Genomic DNA, 16,444 nt, shown 5'->3' with positions numbered 1-16,444 from the left:
GTTACCACCCTAGAAGCAGCCTCTTTTTGCTCAATATGTGCCTTTCCTGTAGCATATCAGTCTGATCCTGAGTTCACAGTACAGTCCAACACCGAAATACCAGGCAATCCTACTCTGAACGAGAGAAACGGCAAAACCCCAGATGTACGTTTTCGGCCTATTGTGGGCCTCGTCAGTGAGGGGCAGCCATATCCCTCTAGGCACACTGAGCAACGGGTCCACGTCTGGATTCCCGCATCACACTTAGGGAGACTTCCCTAAGTGTCATAATTTGCATAAATAAAAAGAGAGCAGTGCTCAACCTGGGAATGAACAATAGCATAATAGCTTGTTCTATGGCTAGTTACCACCCTAGAATCAGCCTCTTTTTGCTCAATATGTGCCTTTCACAGAGAAGAACTTTCCTGTAGCATATCAGTCTGATCCTGACTTCACAGTACAGTCCATCACCGAAATACCAGGCAATCCTTCCCTGAACGATAGAAACGGCAAAACCCCAGACGTACGTTTCGGCCTATTGTGGGCCTCGTCAGTGAGGTGCAGTCATATCCCTCTAGGCACACTGAGCAACGGGTCTATGTCTGAGAGACTTCCCTAAGTGTCATAATTTGCATAAATAAAAAGAGAGAAGCGCTCAACCTGGGAACGAACAATAGCATAATAGCTTGTTCTATTGCTAGTTACGACCCTAGAAGCAGCCTCTTTTTGCTCATTATGTGCCTTTCACAGAGAAGAACTTTCATGTAGCATATCAGTCTGATCCTTACTTCACAGTACAGTCCAGCACCGAAATACCAGGCAATCCTTCTCTGAACGAGAGAAACGGCAAAACCCCAGACGTACGTTTTGGCCTATTTTGGGCCTCGTCAGTGAGGTGCAGCCATATCCCTCTAGGCACACTGAGTAATGGGTCCACGTCTGGATTCCCGCATCACACTTAGGGAGACTTCCCTAAGTGTCATAATTTGCATAAATAAAAAGAGAGAACGCTCTAATCTGCCGCCTACATTTATTAACTCCTAATCTGCCGCCCCCAACGTCGCTGCCACTATATTAAAGTTATTAACCCCTAAACCTAAGTCTAACCCTAACACCCCCTAACTTAAATATAATTAAAATAAATATAAATAAAAATTACTGTAATTAACTAAATTATTCCTATTTAAAACTAAATACTTACCAATAAAATAAACCCTAAGCTAGCTACAATATAACTAATAGTTACATTGCATCTAGCTTAGGGTTTATTTTTATTTTACAGGCAACTTTGTATTTATTTTAACTAGGTACAATAGTTATTAAATAGTTATTAACTATTTAATAACTACCTAGTTAAAATAAATACAAAAGTACCTGTAAAAAAAACCTAACCTAAGTTACAATTACACCTAACACTACACTACAATTAAATTATTTCCTTAAATTAAATACAATTAAATTAAATTATCTAAAGTACAAAAACAAACAAACACTTAATTACAGAAAATAATAAACAGATTACAGGATTTTTAAACTAATTACACCTAATATAATCCCCCTAACAAAATAAAAAAGCCCCCCCGAAATAAAAAATGCCCTACCCTACACTAAATTTCAAATAGCCCTTAAAAGGGCCTTTTGTGGGTCATTGCCCCAAAGTAATCAGCTCTTTTACCTGTAAAAAAAATTACAAACCCCCCCCAACATTAAAACCCACCACCCACACAACCAACCTTACTCTAAGACCATCCAATACTCCCTTAAAAAACCCTAACACTAACCCCTTGAAGATCACCTTACCGGGAGAAGCCTTCATCCAACCGGGCCGAAGTCCTCAACGAAGCCGGGAGAAGTCTTCATTGAAGCCGGGTGAAGTGGTCCTCCAGACGGGCAGAAGTCTTCATCCAGACAGCATCTGCTATCTTCATCCATCTGGCACAGAGCGGGTCCTTCTTCAAGACATTCGACGCGGAGCATCCTCTTCTGATGACGGCTAAGACTGAATGAAGGTTCCTTTAAATGATGTCATCCAAGATGGTGCCCCTTCAATTCCGATTGGCTGATAGAATTCTATCAGCCAATCGGAATTAAGGTAGAAAGAATCCTATTGGCTGATGCAATCAGCCAATAGGATTGAGCTTGCATTCTTTTGGCTGATTGGAACAGCCAATTGAATGCAAGCTCAATCCTATTGGCTGATTGGATCAGCCAATAGGATTTTTTCTACCTTAATTCCGATTGGCTGATAGAATTCTATCAGCCAATCGGAATTGAAGGGACGCCATCTTGGATGACGTTATTTAAAGGAACCTTCATTCTACAGTCAACTTCGATGGAAGAGGATGCTCCGCGTCGGATGTCTTGAAGATGGACCCATTCCGCGCCAGATGGATGAAGATAGAAGATGCAGCCTGGATGTAGACTTCTGCCCGTCTGGAGGACCTCTTCTGCCAGGCTTGGATGAAATTTTGTGCCTGTCTGGAGGACCACTTCTGCCGGCTTCGTGGAGGACTTCAGCCTGGTTGGGTGAAGACTTCTCAAGGTAGGGTGATCTTCAAGGGGTTAGAGTTAGGTTTTTTTAAGGGGGGATTGGGTGGGTTTTAGAGTAGGGTTGGGTGTGTGGGTGGTGGGTTTTAATAGACAGAAATTAATGTTAAACAGGAGCGCTGTAGCTAAAGGTGTAAACTAAGGTGAAGCAAAGTGTAGCAAACTATTAAAAATAAGTAGTAATGGGACACATAAATATGTGTCAAATTATTAATATAGTGCAAAAATATATCAATGGGGTGAAATACTTAGTGATAAAGTGATTCGTGCATACTATGATTAGCCCAAAAAAGTTAATTGGAATAAAGAATATTAGTATATATAATAAAATAAACAGTGACAAGCTTGTGCTATTTAGCAAGGCTCTGCCTAAAATTTAATGCAGCAAAAATAAATAACAAAGTGAAAAACACAAAGAAATATATTAATAATAAAAACGGACGTCTCCGTATATAAAAGGGGATTTGCCAGTCCACCAAAAGTGTTGGAATGTTTATCCTTATGGCCAAATGGATTTGAACAGTCCAGATATACGATATTTTGTGGATAAATGATGCAGGCTTACCCCCAAACAATGCGTATCTCGATGAAAGGCAAAAAGAGAATTACCGCCGTAGCGGAAGTGACGTCACCTATATGGGCGCTGGCCAGACTGAGCCCTCTGATTGGTCCTTGTGCGATCGCTTCTCAGGTTTCAGCTGCTAGGTTCCACAGCCACAAAATATTTAGCTAAAGGACCTTCTAACATCACAGCTGTCACATGACTACACTGATCACATGATTTATGAACTTTTACTGTGCGGATATTTTGTGGCTGTGGAACCTAGCAGCTGAAACCTGAGAAGCGATCGCACAAGGACCAATTGGAGGGCTCAGTCTGGCCAGCGCCCATTTAGGTGACGTCAGTTTCCGCTACGGCGGTAATTCTCTTTTTGCCTTTCAGCGAGATACGCATTGTTTGGGGGTAAGCCTGCATCATTTATCCACAAAATATTGTATATCTGGACTGTTCAAATCCATTTGGCCATAAGGATAAACATTCCAACACTTTTGGTGGACTGGCAAATCCCCTTTTATATACGAGACGTCTGTTTTTATCATTAATATATTTCTTTGTGTTTTTCACTTTGTTATTTATTTTTGCTGCATTAAATTTTAGGCAGAGCCTTGCTAAATAGCACAAGCTTGTCACTGTTTATTTTATTATATATACTAATATTCTTTATTCCAATTAACTTTTTTGGGCTAATCATAGTATGCACGAATCACTTTATCACTAAGTATTTCACCCCATTGATATATTTTTGCACTATATTAATAATTTGACACATATTTATGTGTCCCATTACTACTTATTTTTAATAGTTTGCTACACTTTGCTTCACCTTAGTTTACACCTTTAGCTACAGCGCTCCTGTTTAACATTAATTTCTGTCTACTCTATTTACCTATATTAGGGACTTTTTAGGTATATCAGGAGTTTGGTGTTTTTACCCTGCGCTTTTTAAACCACACTTCAGATTTCTGGTGGGTTTTAATGTTGGGGGGTATTGTACTTTTTTTTACAGGTAAAAAGTGCTAATTACTTTGGGGCAATGCCCCGCAAAAGGCACTTTTAAGGGCTATTTGTAATTTAGTATAGGGTAGGGCTTTTTATTATTTTGGGGGGCTTTTTTATTTTATTAGGGGGATTAGATTAGGTGTAATTAGTTTAAAAAACTTGTAATTATTTTATTATTTTATGTAATTTAGTGGGTGTTTTGTACTTTAGATAATTGTTTTTAATTGTATTTAATTGTATTTAGTTTAGGGAATTTATTTAATTATGGTGTAGTGTTAGGTGTAATTGTAACTTACGTTAGGTTTTATTTTACAGCTATATTTGTATTTATTTTAACTAGGAAGCTATTAAATAGTTAATAACTATTTAATAGCTTTTCTACCTAGTTAAAATAAATACAAACTTGCCTGTAAAATAAAAATAAACCCTAAAATAGCTACAATATAACTATTAGTTATATTGTAGCTATCTTAGGGTTTATTTTATAGGTAATATTTAGTTTTAAATAGGAATAATTTATTTAATGATAGGAATTTTTATTTAGATGTATTTTAATTATATTTAAGTTAGGGGGTGTTAGGGTTAGGGTTAGACTTAGGTTTAGGGGTTAATAAATTTAATATAGTGTTGGCGGCGGCAGATTATGGGTTAATAAATATAATGTAGGTGGCGGCGGTATAGGGGACGGCAGATTAGGGGTTAATAAGTATAATGTAGGTGGCGGTGGTCTCCAGGAGCGGCGGTTTAGGGGTTAAACACTTTATTAGAGTTGCGGAAGGGTCCGGGAGCTGCGGTTTAGGGGGTAAACTGTATAGTATAGTGGCGGTGTTTAATGACAGGTTACCAAGAAAGCTGAAAAAAGCCGAAGAGCAGCGAGATCGATGACTGTTAGTTAACAACAGTCCGCTGCTCTTCGCACCGTACTTGGTGCGCGGCTTTTTTAGTAACTTTGGAGAATGTATTCAGGTCCGCGGAAGCGATGTTAGGCGATCTTAGGCGAGCGTATTGGTGCCGTTGAATGCTAGAAAGTCGACGCTTTGATAAATAGATGCCAAAGTCTTCACTTGCGCTTCCTCAATGAGCACAAATTGTGTTTTTGCTCAAGCTCACCCATTTACTTTTAGCTTGTAATATGCACACTAGTTAATGTGGTCGCAATATTGCTTATCGCAACCTCTGCTAACAATAGCACACTGCTTGTAATCTAGCCCTATTTGCTATTTCAGCATTTAATATATTTTATACTAGTCCTTAAGCCTGTGTACACGGCCCAAAATCCCCATCCACTTGGATCCCCTCTCCTTCCCTCCTCCCCCTTCCCTGCCACTCTGAACTTTTTTTTTCTTTTCTGTAGTGCAGCGGTCCCACTCGCTCCTGCCCACCTCACTCGTGCCCCCTGCTCACGGCCCCTTTTCCATTATACTGGATGAATTACTTATTAACATTTTCTTCATTATTTTTACTGACCTAAATCATAAAAACACCACAATACCAGTAAAATACTGGTTAGGTGGCATCCCTTGGTTAACTGATTTTGGTTTTATCTCTGAAGTTAGGCTTCAAATGTCTCAGGGCTACATAGATGGTAATAATTGTCGAAAGACAAAAAACAATTCAACAACCAGTAAATATTGGGCCTATTTGTATCTTAGAAATGTTGCTTCAGACTTTTATTCCACATAATTTAAATGAGTACAGCATGTTGTTTACCACACATTTGGTACTTGCATAGCTTTGTGATACAGTAGGTGATGGTATAATGAAACTAGAGAAAATCTGCAATGTTCTGTCAGATTGAACATATGGCTAATGCTGTATATTCCCCATGTAATAAACAAAAGCATTTGTCACAGATGTACAGAAGTACATTAACTGTTTGTGTGCCTGATTCTCCTGAATTATGATTAGGATTTTACTACTGTGTGATAGATTTGAATCCAAGTTGCTGTTTCCTAGGTTCACTAATTTTGCAGGGGCCTTTGTAGCCTCTCTTGTCTCTTCAATTCTTATTGTATGCAGCCTATTTACTAGAGCTCACTGATATATTTATTTTTATTGAATTGGTTTCATAGAATAACATAACACTTGAAGAGACCAGAGTATCCATTCTGGTCTTAGAGAATCTCAGGGTGTAAGATGATAATGAGAGTATTAATAGATGTGTAACTTACCAATTGCAGAACATCAGATGAAACCATCTGCATGCAGCACATTGCAGTTGCCAAAGCACAGACAATGGTAGAGATGATATTCAGAGCACACACGCTGAACAACAGGTCCTGTGAAAAGACACACAGCAAACCATCAGGCTTTTATCTTGAAAATGCATGTGACAGGACTGCAAACATCTTTAATTGGTTTGATAATAACTGCTGTCACTTGCTATCTAGTCAATGTGGGATTAATTAGTTTGCGCAGTATCGTTTATTCACAACTAAGCCCAGTAAGGATCAAGCACACCTAAGCATAAATTTTGTAGAGGGATATTTCATCTCACTTTATTTGACTGAATCAGTCTCTGGTGTTACATACAAAAGTATGGAGAAAGCTTTAAGGTGTTTTCTATCTCCTTAGCAATCCTGATTAATATGGACTTTACAGAAATCTAGCTTGATCAGTATTGCTTTAGTCCATCAAAAGCCTGTCCTTTTTAAACAAAAACTAAAATTGCAGTGTGTTAGTCTATAGTCATTAATAGTCATTAGCCCACAGTGAATTATGAACATATAAAGGAACATCATTGATAGTAAAACTGTTGCAATAACACCACTTAAAGGGACACTGAAACCAAAAATTTTCTATCGTGATTCAGATAGAGCATGCAATTTTAAGCAACTTTCTAATTTACTCCTATTATCAAATTCTTTTCATTCTCTTGGCATCTTTATTTGAAATGCAAGAATGTAAGTGTAGATGCTGGCCCATATTTGGTGACCACACTGTGTTGTTCTTGCTGATTGGTGGATAAATTCACCTACCAATAAACAAGTTCCTTCCATGGGTCTGAACCAAAAACATAGCTTAGATGCCTTCTTTTTCAAATAAAGAAAGCAAGAGAACGAAGAAAAATTGATAATAGGAGTAAATTAGAAAGTTGTTTAAAATTGCATGCTCTATCTGAATCACAAAAGAAAATTTTTTGGGTTCAGTGTCCCTTTAATACTGCAAATGTAATGGCAAAGAAAATTAATGATTCTGCTATTCACATAAAAAAATACACACACTTTACTAAAATCATACCCACAATTTTATAAAGGACACACACAATTTGGTAAAGCGCACAACTGATATACTGAAATGTAAAAAACTCTGGGGATCTGCCTTTTTTATGGAAGTGCTATTTGATGTTGGAAAAAACTCTTCCTTGGTAGCCAGAGCAACACATGTGACATATTTATCAAGCTCCGTATGGAGCTTGATGCCCCGTGTTTCTAAAGACCGCTGCTCCATAACCTGTTCGCCTGCTCTGAGACGGCGGACAGAAATCAACCCAATCGAATACAATTTGCCTCGAATCTGCAGGGGGCGGCATTGCACCAGCAATTCACCAGAGCTGCTGGTGCAATGATAATCGCCGACGGCGTATGCTGTTGGCATTTACCGAGGTGCAGCGGACATGATCCGCAATATCAGATCATGTCTGCACGCACCATTTTTAATAGGCCCCATTGTGTCCAAACAGCGATGCCTTCATCATCTAGTTATATAATAAGAATTAATAATAACAGAGGAACCAGGATTTCCTATTGTTTTTATATTACAAAATTGGTGTATATAGGTAACCAGACAACATCTGTGTGGAAAGTTTTAAGCTTCTCCATTGCTATTCCTCACTCCCTCTCTCTCCCTCTATCTCCCTCTCTGTCCTACCCCCTCTCAGCCCTCCTTCCCTCTCTACGTACTGATACATGTTCACATTTTAGTAAATTGTGCGCTCATTTTAATAAATACAAATTTGTGTAATTTAGTAACTCATGTCTGAGATGACCTTCTCTTTTCTCCCTTCACTGGTTACCTACAATTGGTAAAGTGTATAGACATTTAGTGTGAGATCAAATTGAAGGGGCAATCCTTCCCCTTAGTATGGGTTAGAGGTGGGTTGATAAATAAAAAGTTTGCATGAGAGTATTGGGTCACAGCTGATGCCAAGGTCAAAAGCCTGGCAACTAGATGTATTTGTAGTATTATCAACAGTTATTGAGTTAAGAGATTTTGCTGGTTCATTGATAGGAAAGAAGAACGTAAATCTTTTTAATGTTGATTATAGAGTTGTGAAACATCAAGGAGGGAGAGAAGGGGTAGTAAATTACACAAGACTAAAGTGCATGAGTTACGTTAATCATTGGCATAAAGAATGGAATCATGATTCCCAATAAGGAAGTGATTGCAGAGAAAACAAGACTTCAAAACAGAGCCCAGTGGTAAATTGACAAAAGTAGAGAAGAGGTAATTTTAAAGCAGGAGACACTGGAGGAAACTATATAGATAGGAACAAGTAAATGACAGTTACAAATTTGTATCAACATTGTCAAATGCAGCTTAAAATTTAGGATGATAATTAGACTTAGGGCCACATTTAACAATGGCAGGATGGACATGGTTTGCTTCCATGAACCTGTCCATCCAGCATCTCGTCCAGCTGGCAACAATACATTGCACAAGTGGCTGCTTGTGCAATGCTACCCCCTGCTCACGCAAGGCCAAATGCGTGCTAGCAAGGTCTGTCAATCATCCCCATCTGACTTGTCTGGGGTGATTTAAATCTCCCAGCTAAGAGCTGGTGTACAGGTTAGGAAGCAGTCCGATGACCACTGCTTCTTAACTATCGGCTGCAGGCTTGCTCATCCATTCACAGCTTGATAAATGAAGCCCAAAATCTTATTTTCACTTCAGTATGGAATGTGGAGGGTAGACGTCAGATTATAATGAGTTGGAAGTTAAAGCAAAACATATATGGCCAGATTACAAGTGACACGCTGTTTCTCAATATCGTCTTTATCGCGGTTGTTTGCGCATTACAAGTTGAAAGTAAATGTGATTTATGCTTAAATGATTACCGTGACCTCAGAGCTCTGGTTAACTGTTTTATATATATATATATATATATATATATATATATATATATATATATATATATATATATATATATATATATATCATACAGAAAAAACTTGCACTCGCTGTTTTTGAAAAATCCAGCGAGTGCTAGTTTTTTCTGTATGCTGTTTATTAGTATCTACTAGCACCCTGGTAGATGACGTTTAAGTGAGGGTGCACTTCTCTGCTACATTATATATATATATAAATATATATATAGCCGTATGCAAAAGTTTAGGCACCCCTGACAATTTCCATGATTAACATTTATTACTAATTGGGTGTTTGGATCAGCAATTTCATTTTGATCTATCAAATAACTGAAGGACACAGTAATATTTCAGTAGTGAAATGAGGTTTATTGGATTAACAGAAAATGTGCAATATGCATCAAAACGAAATTAGACAGGCGCATAAATTTGGGCACCCATGTCATTTTGTTGATTTAAATACCTGTAACTACCGAGCACTGATTAATTGGAACACACAATTGGTTTGGTGAGTCCATTAAGCCTTGAACTTCATAGACAGGTGCATCCAATCATGAGAAAATGTATTTAAGGTGGCCAATTGCAAGTTGTTGTTCTCTTTGACTCTCTTCTGAAGAGTGACAGCATGGGGGCCTCAAAATAACTGTCAAATGACCTGAAAACAAAGATTGTTCAACATTATGGTTTAGGGGAAGGCTACAAAAAGCTATCGCAGAGATTTAAGCTGTCAGTGTCCACAGTGAGGAACATAGTGAGGAAATGGAAGACCACAGGCACAGTTCTTATTAAGGTCAGAAGTAAAATTTTGGAGAGGCAAAGGATGGTTAGAACGGTCAAAAACAGCCCACAGACCACCTCCAAAGACCTACAACATCATCTTGCTGCAGATGGTGTCACTATGCATTGTTCAACATTTCAGCGTATGGGAGAGTGATGCGGAAGAAGCCTTTTCTGCACACACACCACAAACAGAGTCGTTTGAGGTATGCAAACGCACATTTGGACAAGCCAGCTTCATTTTGGAAGAATGTGCTGTGGACTGATGAAACAAAGATTGAGTAATTTGGTCATAACAAGGGCGTTATGCATGGCGGCAAAAGAACACAGCGTTCCAAGACAAACACTTGCTAGCCACAGTAAAATGTGGTGGATGTTCCATCATGCTGTGGGGCTGTGTGGTCAGTGCCGGTACTGGGAATCATGTTAAAGTTGAGGGTCGCATGGATTCCACTCAATATCAACAGATACTTGAGAGTAATGTTAAGGAATCAGTCACAAAGTTGAAGTTACGCCGGAGCTGGATATTTCAACAAGACAACGACCCAAAACACTGCTCAAAATTGACTCTTGCATTTATGCAGAGGAACAAGTACAATGTTCTGGAATGGCCATCCCAGTCCCCAGACCTGAAAATCATTGAAAATCTGTGGGATGATTTGAAGTGGGCTGTCCATGCTCGGCAACCATCAAACCTAACTGAACTGGAGATTTTTGGAATGGTCCAAAATACCTTCATCCAGAATCTAGACACTCATTACAGGCTATATGAAGCATCTAGAGGCTGTTATTTCTGCTAAAGGAGGCTCTACTAAATATTGATGCAATATTTCCAATAAACCTCAGTTCACAACTGAAATATTACTGTGTCCTTCGGTTATTTGATAGATCAAAATGAAATTGCTGATCCAAACACCCAATTATTTATAAATGAAAATCATGGAAATTGTCAGGGGTGCCTAAAATTTTGCATATGACTGAAAGACAAAGTATATTCAGCACTCCTTATTAAGCATGTACATTATATAAATAAAACAGATCGAATAATGACCAATGGAAAAAATTTGGTAAAAAATTAAGTATCACAGAGAAGTCTAAAGACTCAAAGGTTCATGTGGTTGCAAATATTAAAAACTAAATATACCAAAACAAATGATCAGTCCCACAAATAAGTAGTTGGTATGTATATTACCACAGTTTATGTAAAAGGTCTCGGATCCAAGGGTCTCCAAACAATGAAAGTTCGAAAAATACAGTACCGGCTGTAATGGTAGAAGTCATGTATGGAGGGCAGGTATAATAGGATCCCAATTGATTGGATCGTATTCTTCTCCCCACTTTGGGTATGGTAAATAACAATCAATCCAAGAAGGCTGGTGGTGAGAATCCAAGATAAATAAATTCCCTTCCCCGGAATAGGGTGAATCAGAGCTTGGAGCTGCTGTATGTTGTAGGATACTTCCATATATATATATATATATATATATATATATATATATATATATATATATATATATATATATATATATATATATATATATATATATATATATATATATGTGCACTGGGGCCATTACAGGCAGATGAAAACATGTAAAAGCATATTTATGTAATATTCATTTTTAATAAAGTGTTATACTGTGTATTTACTGTAAATATTTCACATTCCAATGTTCTACACATCACACTGTATTTTTAAATATATATTCCTATATACAAATGTGTATATATACATATATATATATATATATATATATATATATATATATATATATATATATATATATATACAGTCCCCAGAACACAAACCCGGCCAAGGATATGATGTGCAACTGGAAAAAAGCAGGCAACTTAAGATGCTTCACAGTAAGCCTTTAATCTAAACAGTTGCTGTTGTGAACCTTTTTCAAATGGAGCCCATCAAAGACATACCAGGGTCCCAACTAAACTCCCCTTATATACCCTGTGTGATCCTCCCCTGTGAAAATACCTTAGTAAATGATAAACCTCATGAATGCTTGACCGACAGCCAGCGTCCTTCCTAGCACGTTACCGGAACTACATGCACAACCGCACATAATGATGACGTCATCCGCCACCATGTGGAGGTTGTCATGACAACAGTTAACAACCGTACATAGCGCTAAGATGCTGGCAAAGCAGAAAAGCGATCAGAGGAAAAAATATATACTATAAAATAATACACGTAGTAAAAATCACTACTTGTTATTATGACTATATTAAGCATTACAGCCATATGTATACTAAATACGATACTAAACGCTAGTGAACTTCCCTATTGCTAGGGAATTAAATAAATCCTAAACTGGAGGCTATTAGTGGTGCAAAAGAAATGAGCAGTATAATACTCATAAAGGGACACATACATTTAGATATGGCCCCATGAGTCCAATCTATACACTTGGTATCAAAGGTATACTACAAATGATACACACACAACCTCTAAATAACATCCATGCCTAAGGAGTAGGTAGAAATTTTTAAGTCTAATGGAGGAGATTTCCCGTAAGTCAAATCACTTGTACCAGCAGCCAAAATCAATCGTATTCAGGCCCTTGGGAGTAACAGTGTCCAGATCAAAAATCCACTTTGCCTCTAGTCGTAATAGGACTAATGCCCTGTCACCCTCACGTCTCAGCCGAGGGACATGATCAATGAGTATCACTCTTAACATAGATACTGAATGCCCAGCTTGCAAAAAATTGCTCAGAGCTGCCCTTGTTGATTGCCTGGCGTATGGCCGATTTATGATTTTATTGGTGTGTGTATGATGAAAACTGTTACAAGCCACCATATTGTTACAGGTGACACAGTTACCACATCTATAGCAACCCTAATTTTGCCTTAGGTAACCAGGATTGGCATTCATAGCAGTGCACTGGATCATTCAGAACTAGTAAGTCTTAAGGGTTTCTTGACCTCTTGTAAACCATCCTCAGAGGAGGTAAGTCATAGTAGGGTATACTCGTGTCCTTAGCCACAATCTTCCGATTTTCTTTGATAGTGGCTGCTACCATATCCGACCTTGGAGTATAAGTAGTCACGAAATTCAGTCATTGGTCATCCTCCTTAGCTGTTTTCCTCACTGTAAGATTATCCTGGGTTTGTTGCTCGGCAACCAGACGTTGTTGCTCAATGAGATGTGGGGGGTATCCACGTTGTAAAAACTTATGGGCCACTTGGGGTATGGTAAATAACAATCAATCCAAGAAGGCTGGTGGTGAGAATCCAAGATAAAAATCGTGCCTTCCCCGGAATAGGGGGAATCAGAGCTGGGAGCTGCTGTATGTTGTAGGAAACTTCTGTATATATATTTATATATATATATATATATATACACAGTATATATATATATATGCATTGGAGCCCATTACAGGCAGATGAAACCATGTAAAAGCATATTTATGCAATATTCATTTTTTAATAAAGTGTTATGCTGTGTATTTACTGTAAATATTTCACATTCCAATGTTCTACACATCACAATGTATTTTTAAATAGATATTCCTATATACAAATGTGTGTATATATATATATATATATATATATATATATATATATATATATATATCAATAAATATATATTTTACCCAAAAAAATCAGATAAGGTAAGATGTTAGCTTTTTGTTCCACTTTTCTTGCCCCATTGACTTCTATGCAGGGAAAACGTTAATGCGGTCGCAATATTCTGAGTTCTATGTTTTGTGCATCTGGTTGGCGCTTGTGTGAAGACTTTCAACTTGTAGTGCGTGCGCTACGTAAAGCGCGCAAAAAGCTTACTTCTAGTTAGCACACAAGTGGGAGCACAAAATACTGCTCCATTCATAATCTAGAGTTCAGGTATAGACGTTGCAGGTCCTGATTTTGTCTTTTTTCTTATTTTAGTGCAGATGTCACTGAGAATAAGAGACTCTGATGAAATCAGAATTTGTCTCTTCACCATGGAATCTCTCCAATATTTTGAAGACTCAGGTCCAGCGATTTCACAAAAGCAGCAGAATATTTGTCACAAAAGAACAAACATTTGTTAAAAGAAATCTGAAATAAATGTTTGTTCTTTTGTGACAAATATTCTGCTGCTTTTGTGAAATCGCCGGACCGTGAGTCTCCAAAATATTGGAGAGATTTCATCGTGAAGAGACAAAGGGGCCTAGTTATCAAGCCGTCAACCTCAAATACACTGCGTATTCCGCAGCGTATTTGTGGCGAGGCTGATACGCCTTAGTTATCAAAGGCTCGAGACAGGCAAAAGTAGAATTTTGTGACGTAAGCTTCGATCCGCCGGACTCAGTCCGACACAGATCGATTCTTACGTCACTCCAGATGTTCCGCACACAAGTGCGGCACATTCTCACTACTTTTGCTAGCTATCAAAAAACTAGCAGGTACGCTCGGCACTTTTACGGCCCAGCGTACCTGGTTTTCAATCCGCCACCCCTGGAGGCGGCGGATCCCATAGGAATCAATGGGAGTCTGACCATAGCGAAAGTACAAGTTCGCTGCTGACAGACATCCCATTGATTTCTATGGGAGCTGTCTACACCTAACACCCTAACATGTACCCCGAGTCTAAACACCCCTAATCTGACCCCCCCTACACCGCCGCAACTAAATAAAGTTATTACCCCCTAAACCGCCGCTCCCGGAGCCCACCGCAAGCTACTCTATACATATTAACCCCTAAACCGCCGCTCCCGGAGCCCACCGCAACTATAATAAATGTATTAACCCCTAACCCGCCGCTCCCTGAACCCGCCGCAACCTATATTAAATGTATTAACCCCTATCCTGCCCCCCCTACACCGTCGCCACCTATAATACATTTATTAACCCCTAATCTGCCCCCCCTACACCGTCGCCACCTATAATAAATTTATTAACCCCTATCCTGCCCCCCACTACGCCGCCGCCACTGTAATAAAATGATTAACCCCTAAACCTAACCCTAACCCTAACGCCCCCTAACTTAAATATTAATTAAATAAATCTAAATAAATTAACTCTTATTAACTAAATGAATCCTATTTAAAACTAAATACTTACCTTTAAAATAAACCCTAATATAGCTACAATATAAATAAGAATTATATTCTAGCTATCTTAGGATTTATTTTTATTTTACAGGTACCTTTCAATTTATTTTAACCATGTACAATAACTATTAAATAGTTATTAACTATTTAATAGCTTACCTAGCTAAAATAAAGAGAAATGTACCTGTGAAATAAATCCTAACCTAAGTTACAATTACACCTAACACTACACTATACTTTAATAAATTATTCCTATTTAAAAATAAATACTTACCTGTAAAATAAACCCTAAGATAGCTACAATGTAATTAATACTTATATTATAGCTATTTTTGGATTTATATTTATTTTACAGGTAACTTTGTATTTATTTTAGCTAGTTAGAATAGTTATTAAATAGTTATTAACTATTTAATAACTACCTAGCTAAAAGAAATACAAAATTACCTGTAAAATAATTCCTAACTTAAGTTACAATTAAACCTAATACTACACTATCATTAAATTAACTAAATAAACTACCTACAAAGAACTACAATGAAATACAATTACATAAACTAACTAAAGTACAAAAAATAAAAAAAGCTAAGTTACAAAAAATAAAAAATTACGTTACAAACATGTTAAAAATATTACAACAATTTTAAGCTACTTACACCTAATCTAAGCACCCTAATAAAATAACAAACCCCCCCAAAATAAAAAAAATCCCTACCCTATTCTAAATTACATAAATTTCAATGCTCTTTTACCTTACCAGCCCTTAAAAGGGCCATTTGTGGGGGCATGCCCCAAAAAGTTCAGCTCTTTTGCCTGTAAAATAAAAATACAACCCCCCCCCCAACATTAAAACCCACCACCCACATACCCCTAATCTAACCCAAACCCCCCTTACAAAAACCTAACACTAATCCCCTGAAGATCATCCTACCTTGAGTCGTCTTCACTCAGCCGAGCCACCGATGGAACTGAAGAGGGCATCCGGAACGGAAGAAGTTAATCCTCCAAGCGGCGCAGAAGAAATCTTCCATCCGATGAAGTCATCATCCAGGCGGCGCTGAAGAAGTCTTCGATCCGGCCGATGTCATCTTCAAAGAGGCGCTGAAGAGGTCTTCTATCCGGGCGAAGTCATCTTCCAAGCCGGGTCTTGAATCTTCCTTCCGCCGACGCGGAACCACCTTCTTCACCGACGGACTACGACGAATGACGGCTCCTTTAAGGGACGTCATCCAAGATGGCGTCCCCTCAATTCCGATTGGCTGATAGGATTCTATCAGCCAATCGGAATTAAGGTAGGAAAATCTGATTGGCTGATGGAATCAGCCAATCAGATTCAAGTTCAATCCGATTGGCTGATCCAATCAGCCAATCAGATTGAGCTCGCATTCTATTGGCTGATCGGAACAGCCAATAGAATGCGAGCTCAATCTGATTGGCTG

General features: G+C 38.2%; 1 protein-coding gene across 1 annotated transcript in view; it reads right to left on the bottom strand.

The window, feature by feature from the left end:
• The window catches only part of ENTREP2 (endosomal transmembrane epsin interactor 2), a 1,562,546-nt gene that overhangs the window by 313,490 nt on the left and 1,232,612 nt on the right, over positions 1 to 16,444 (bottom strand). Inside the window, exon 5 of the mRNA XM_053717551.1 lies at positions 6,259 to 6,366. Coding sequence (XP_053573526.1) covers positions 6,259 to 6,366 — 108 coding nt within the window. The remainder of the gene's footprint in view (positions 1 to 6,258; positions 6,367 to 16,444) is intronic.

Source organism: Bombina bombina, chromosome 6 (genome assembly GCF_027579735.1).
Source record: "Bombina bombina isolate aBomBom1 chromosome 6, aBomBom1.pri, whole genome shotgun sequence".
NCBI lineage: Eukaryota > Metazoa > Chordata > Amphibia > Anura > Bombinatoridae > Bombina > Bombina bombina.
This window is presented reverse-complemented; position numbering and strand designations above follow the sequence as displayed.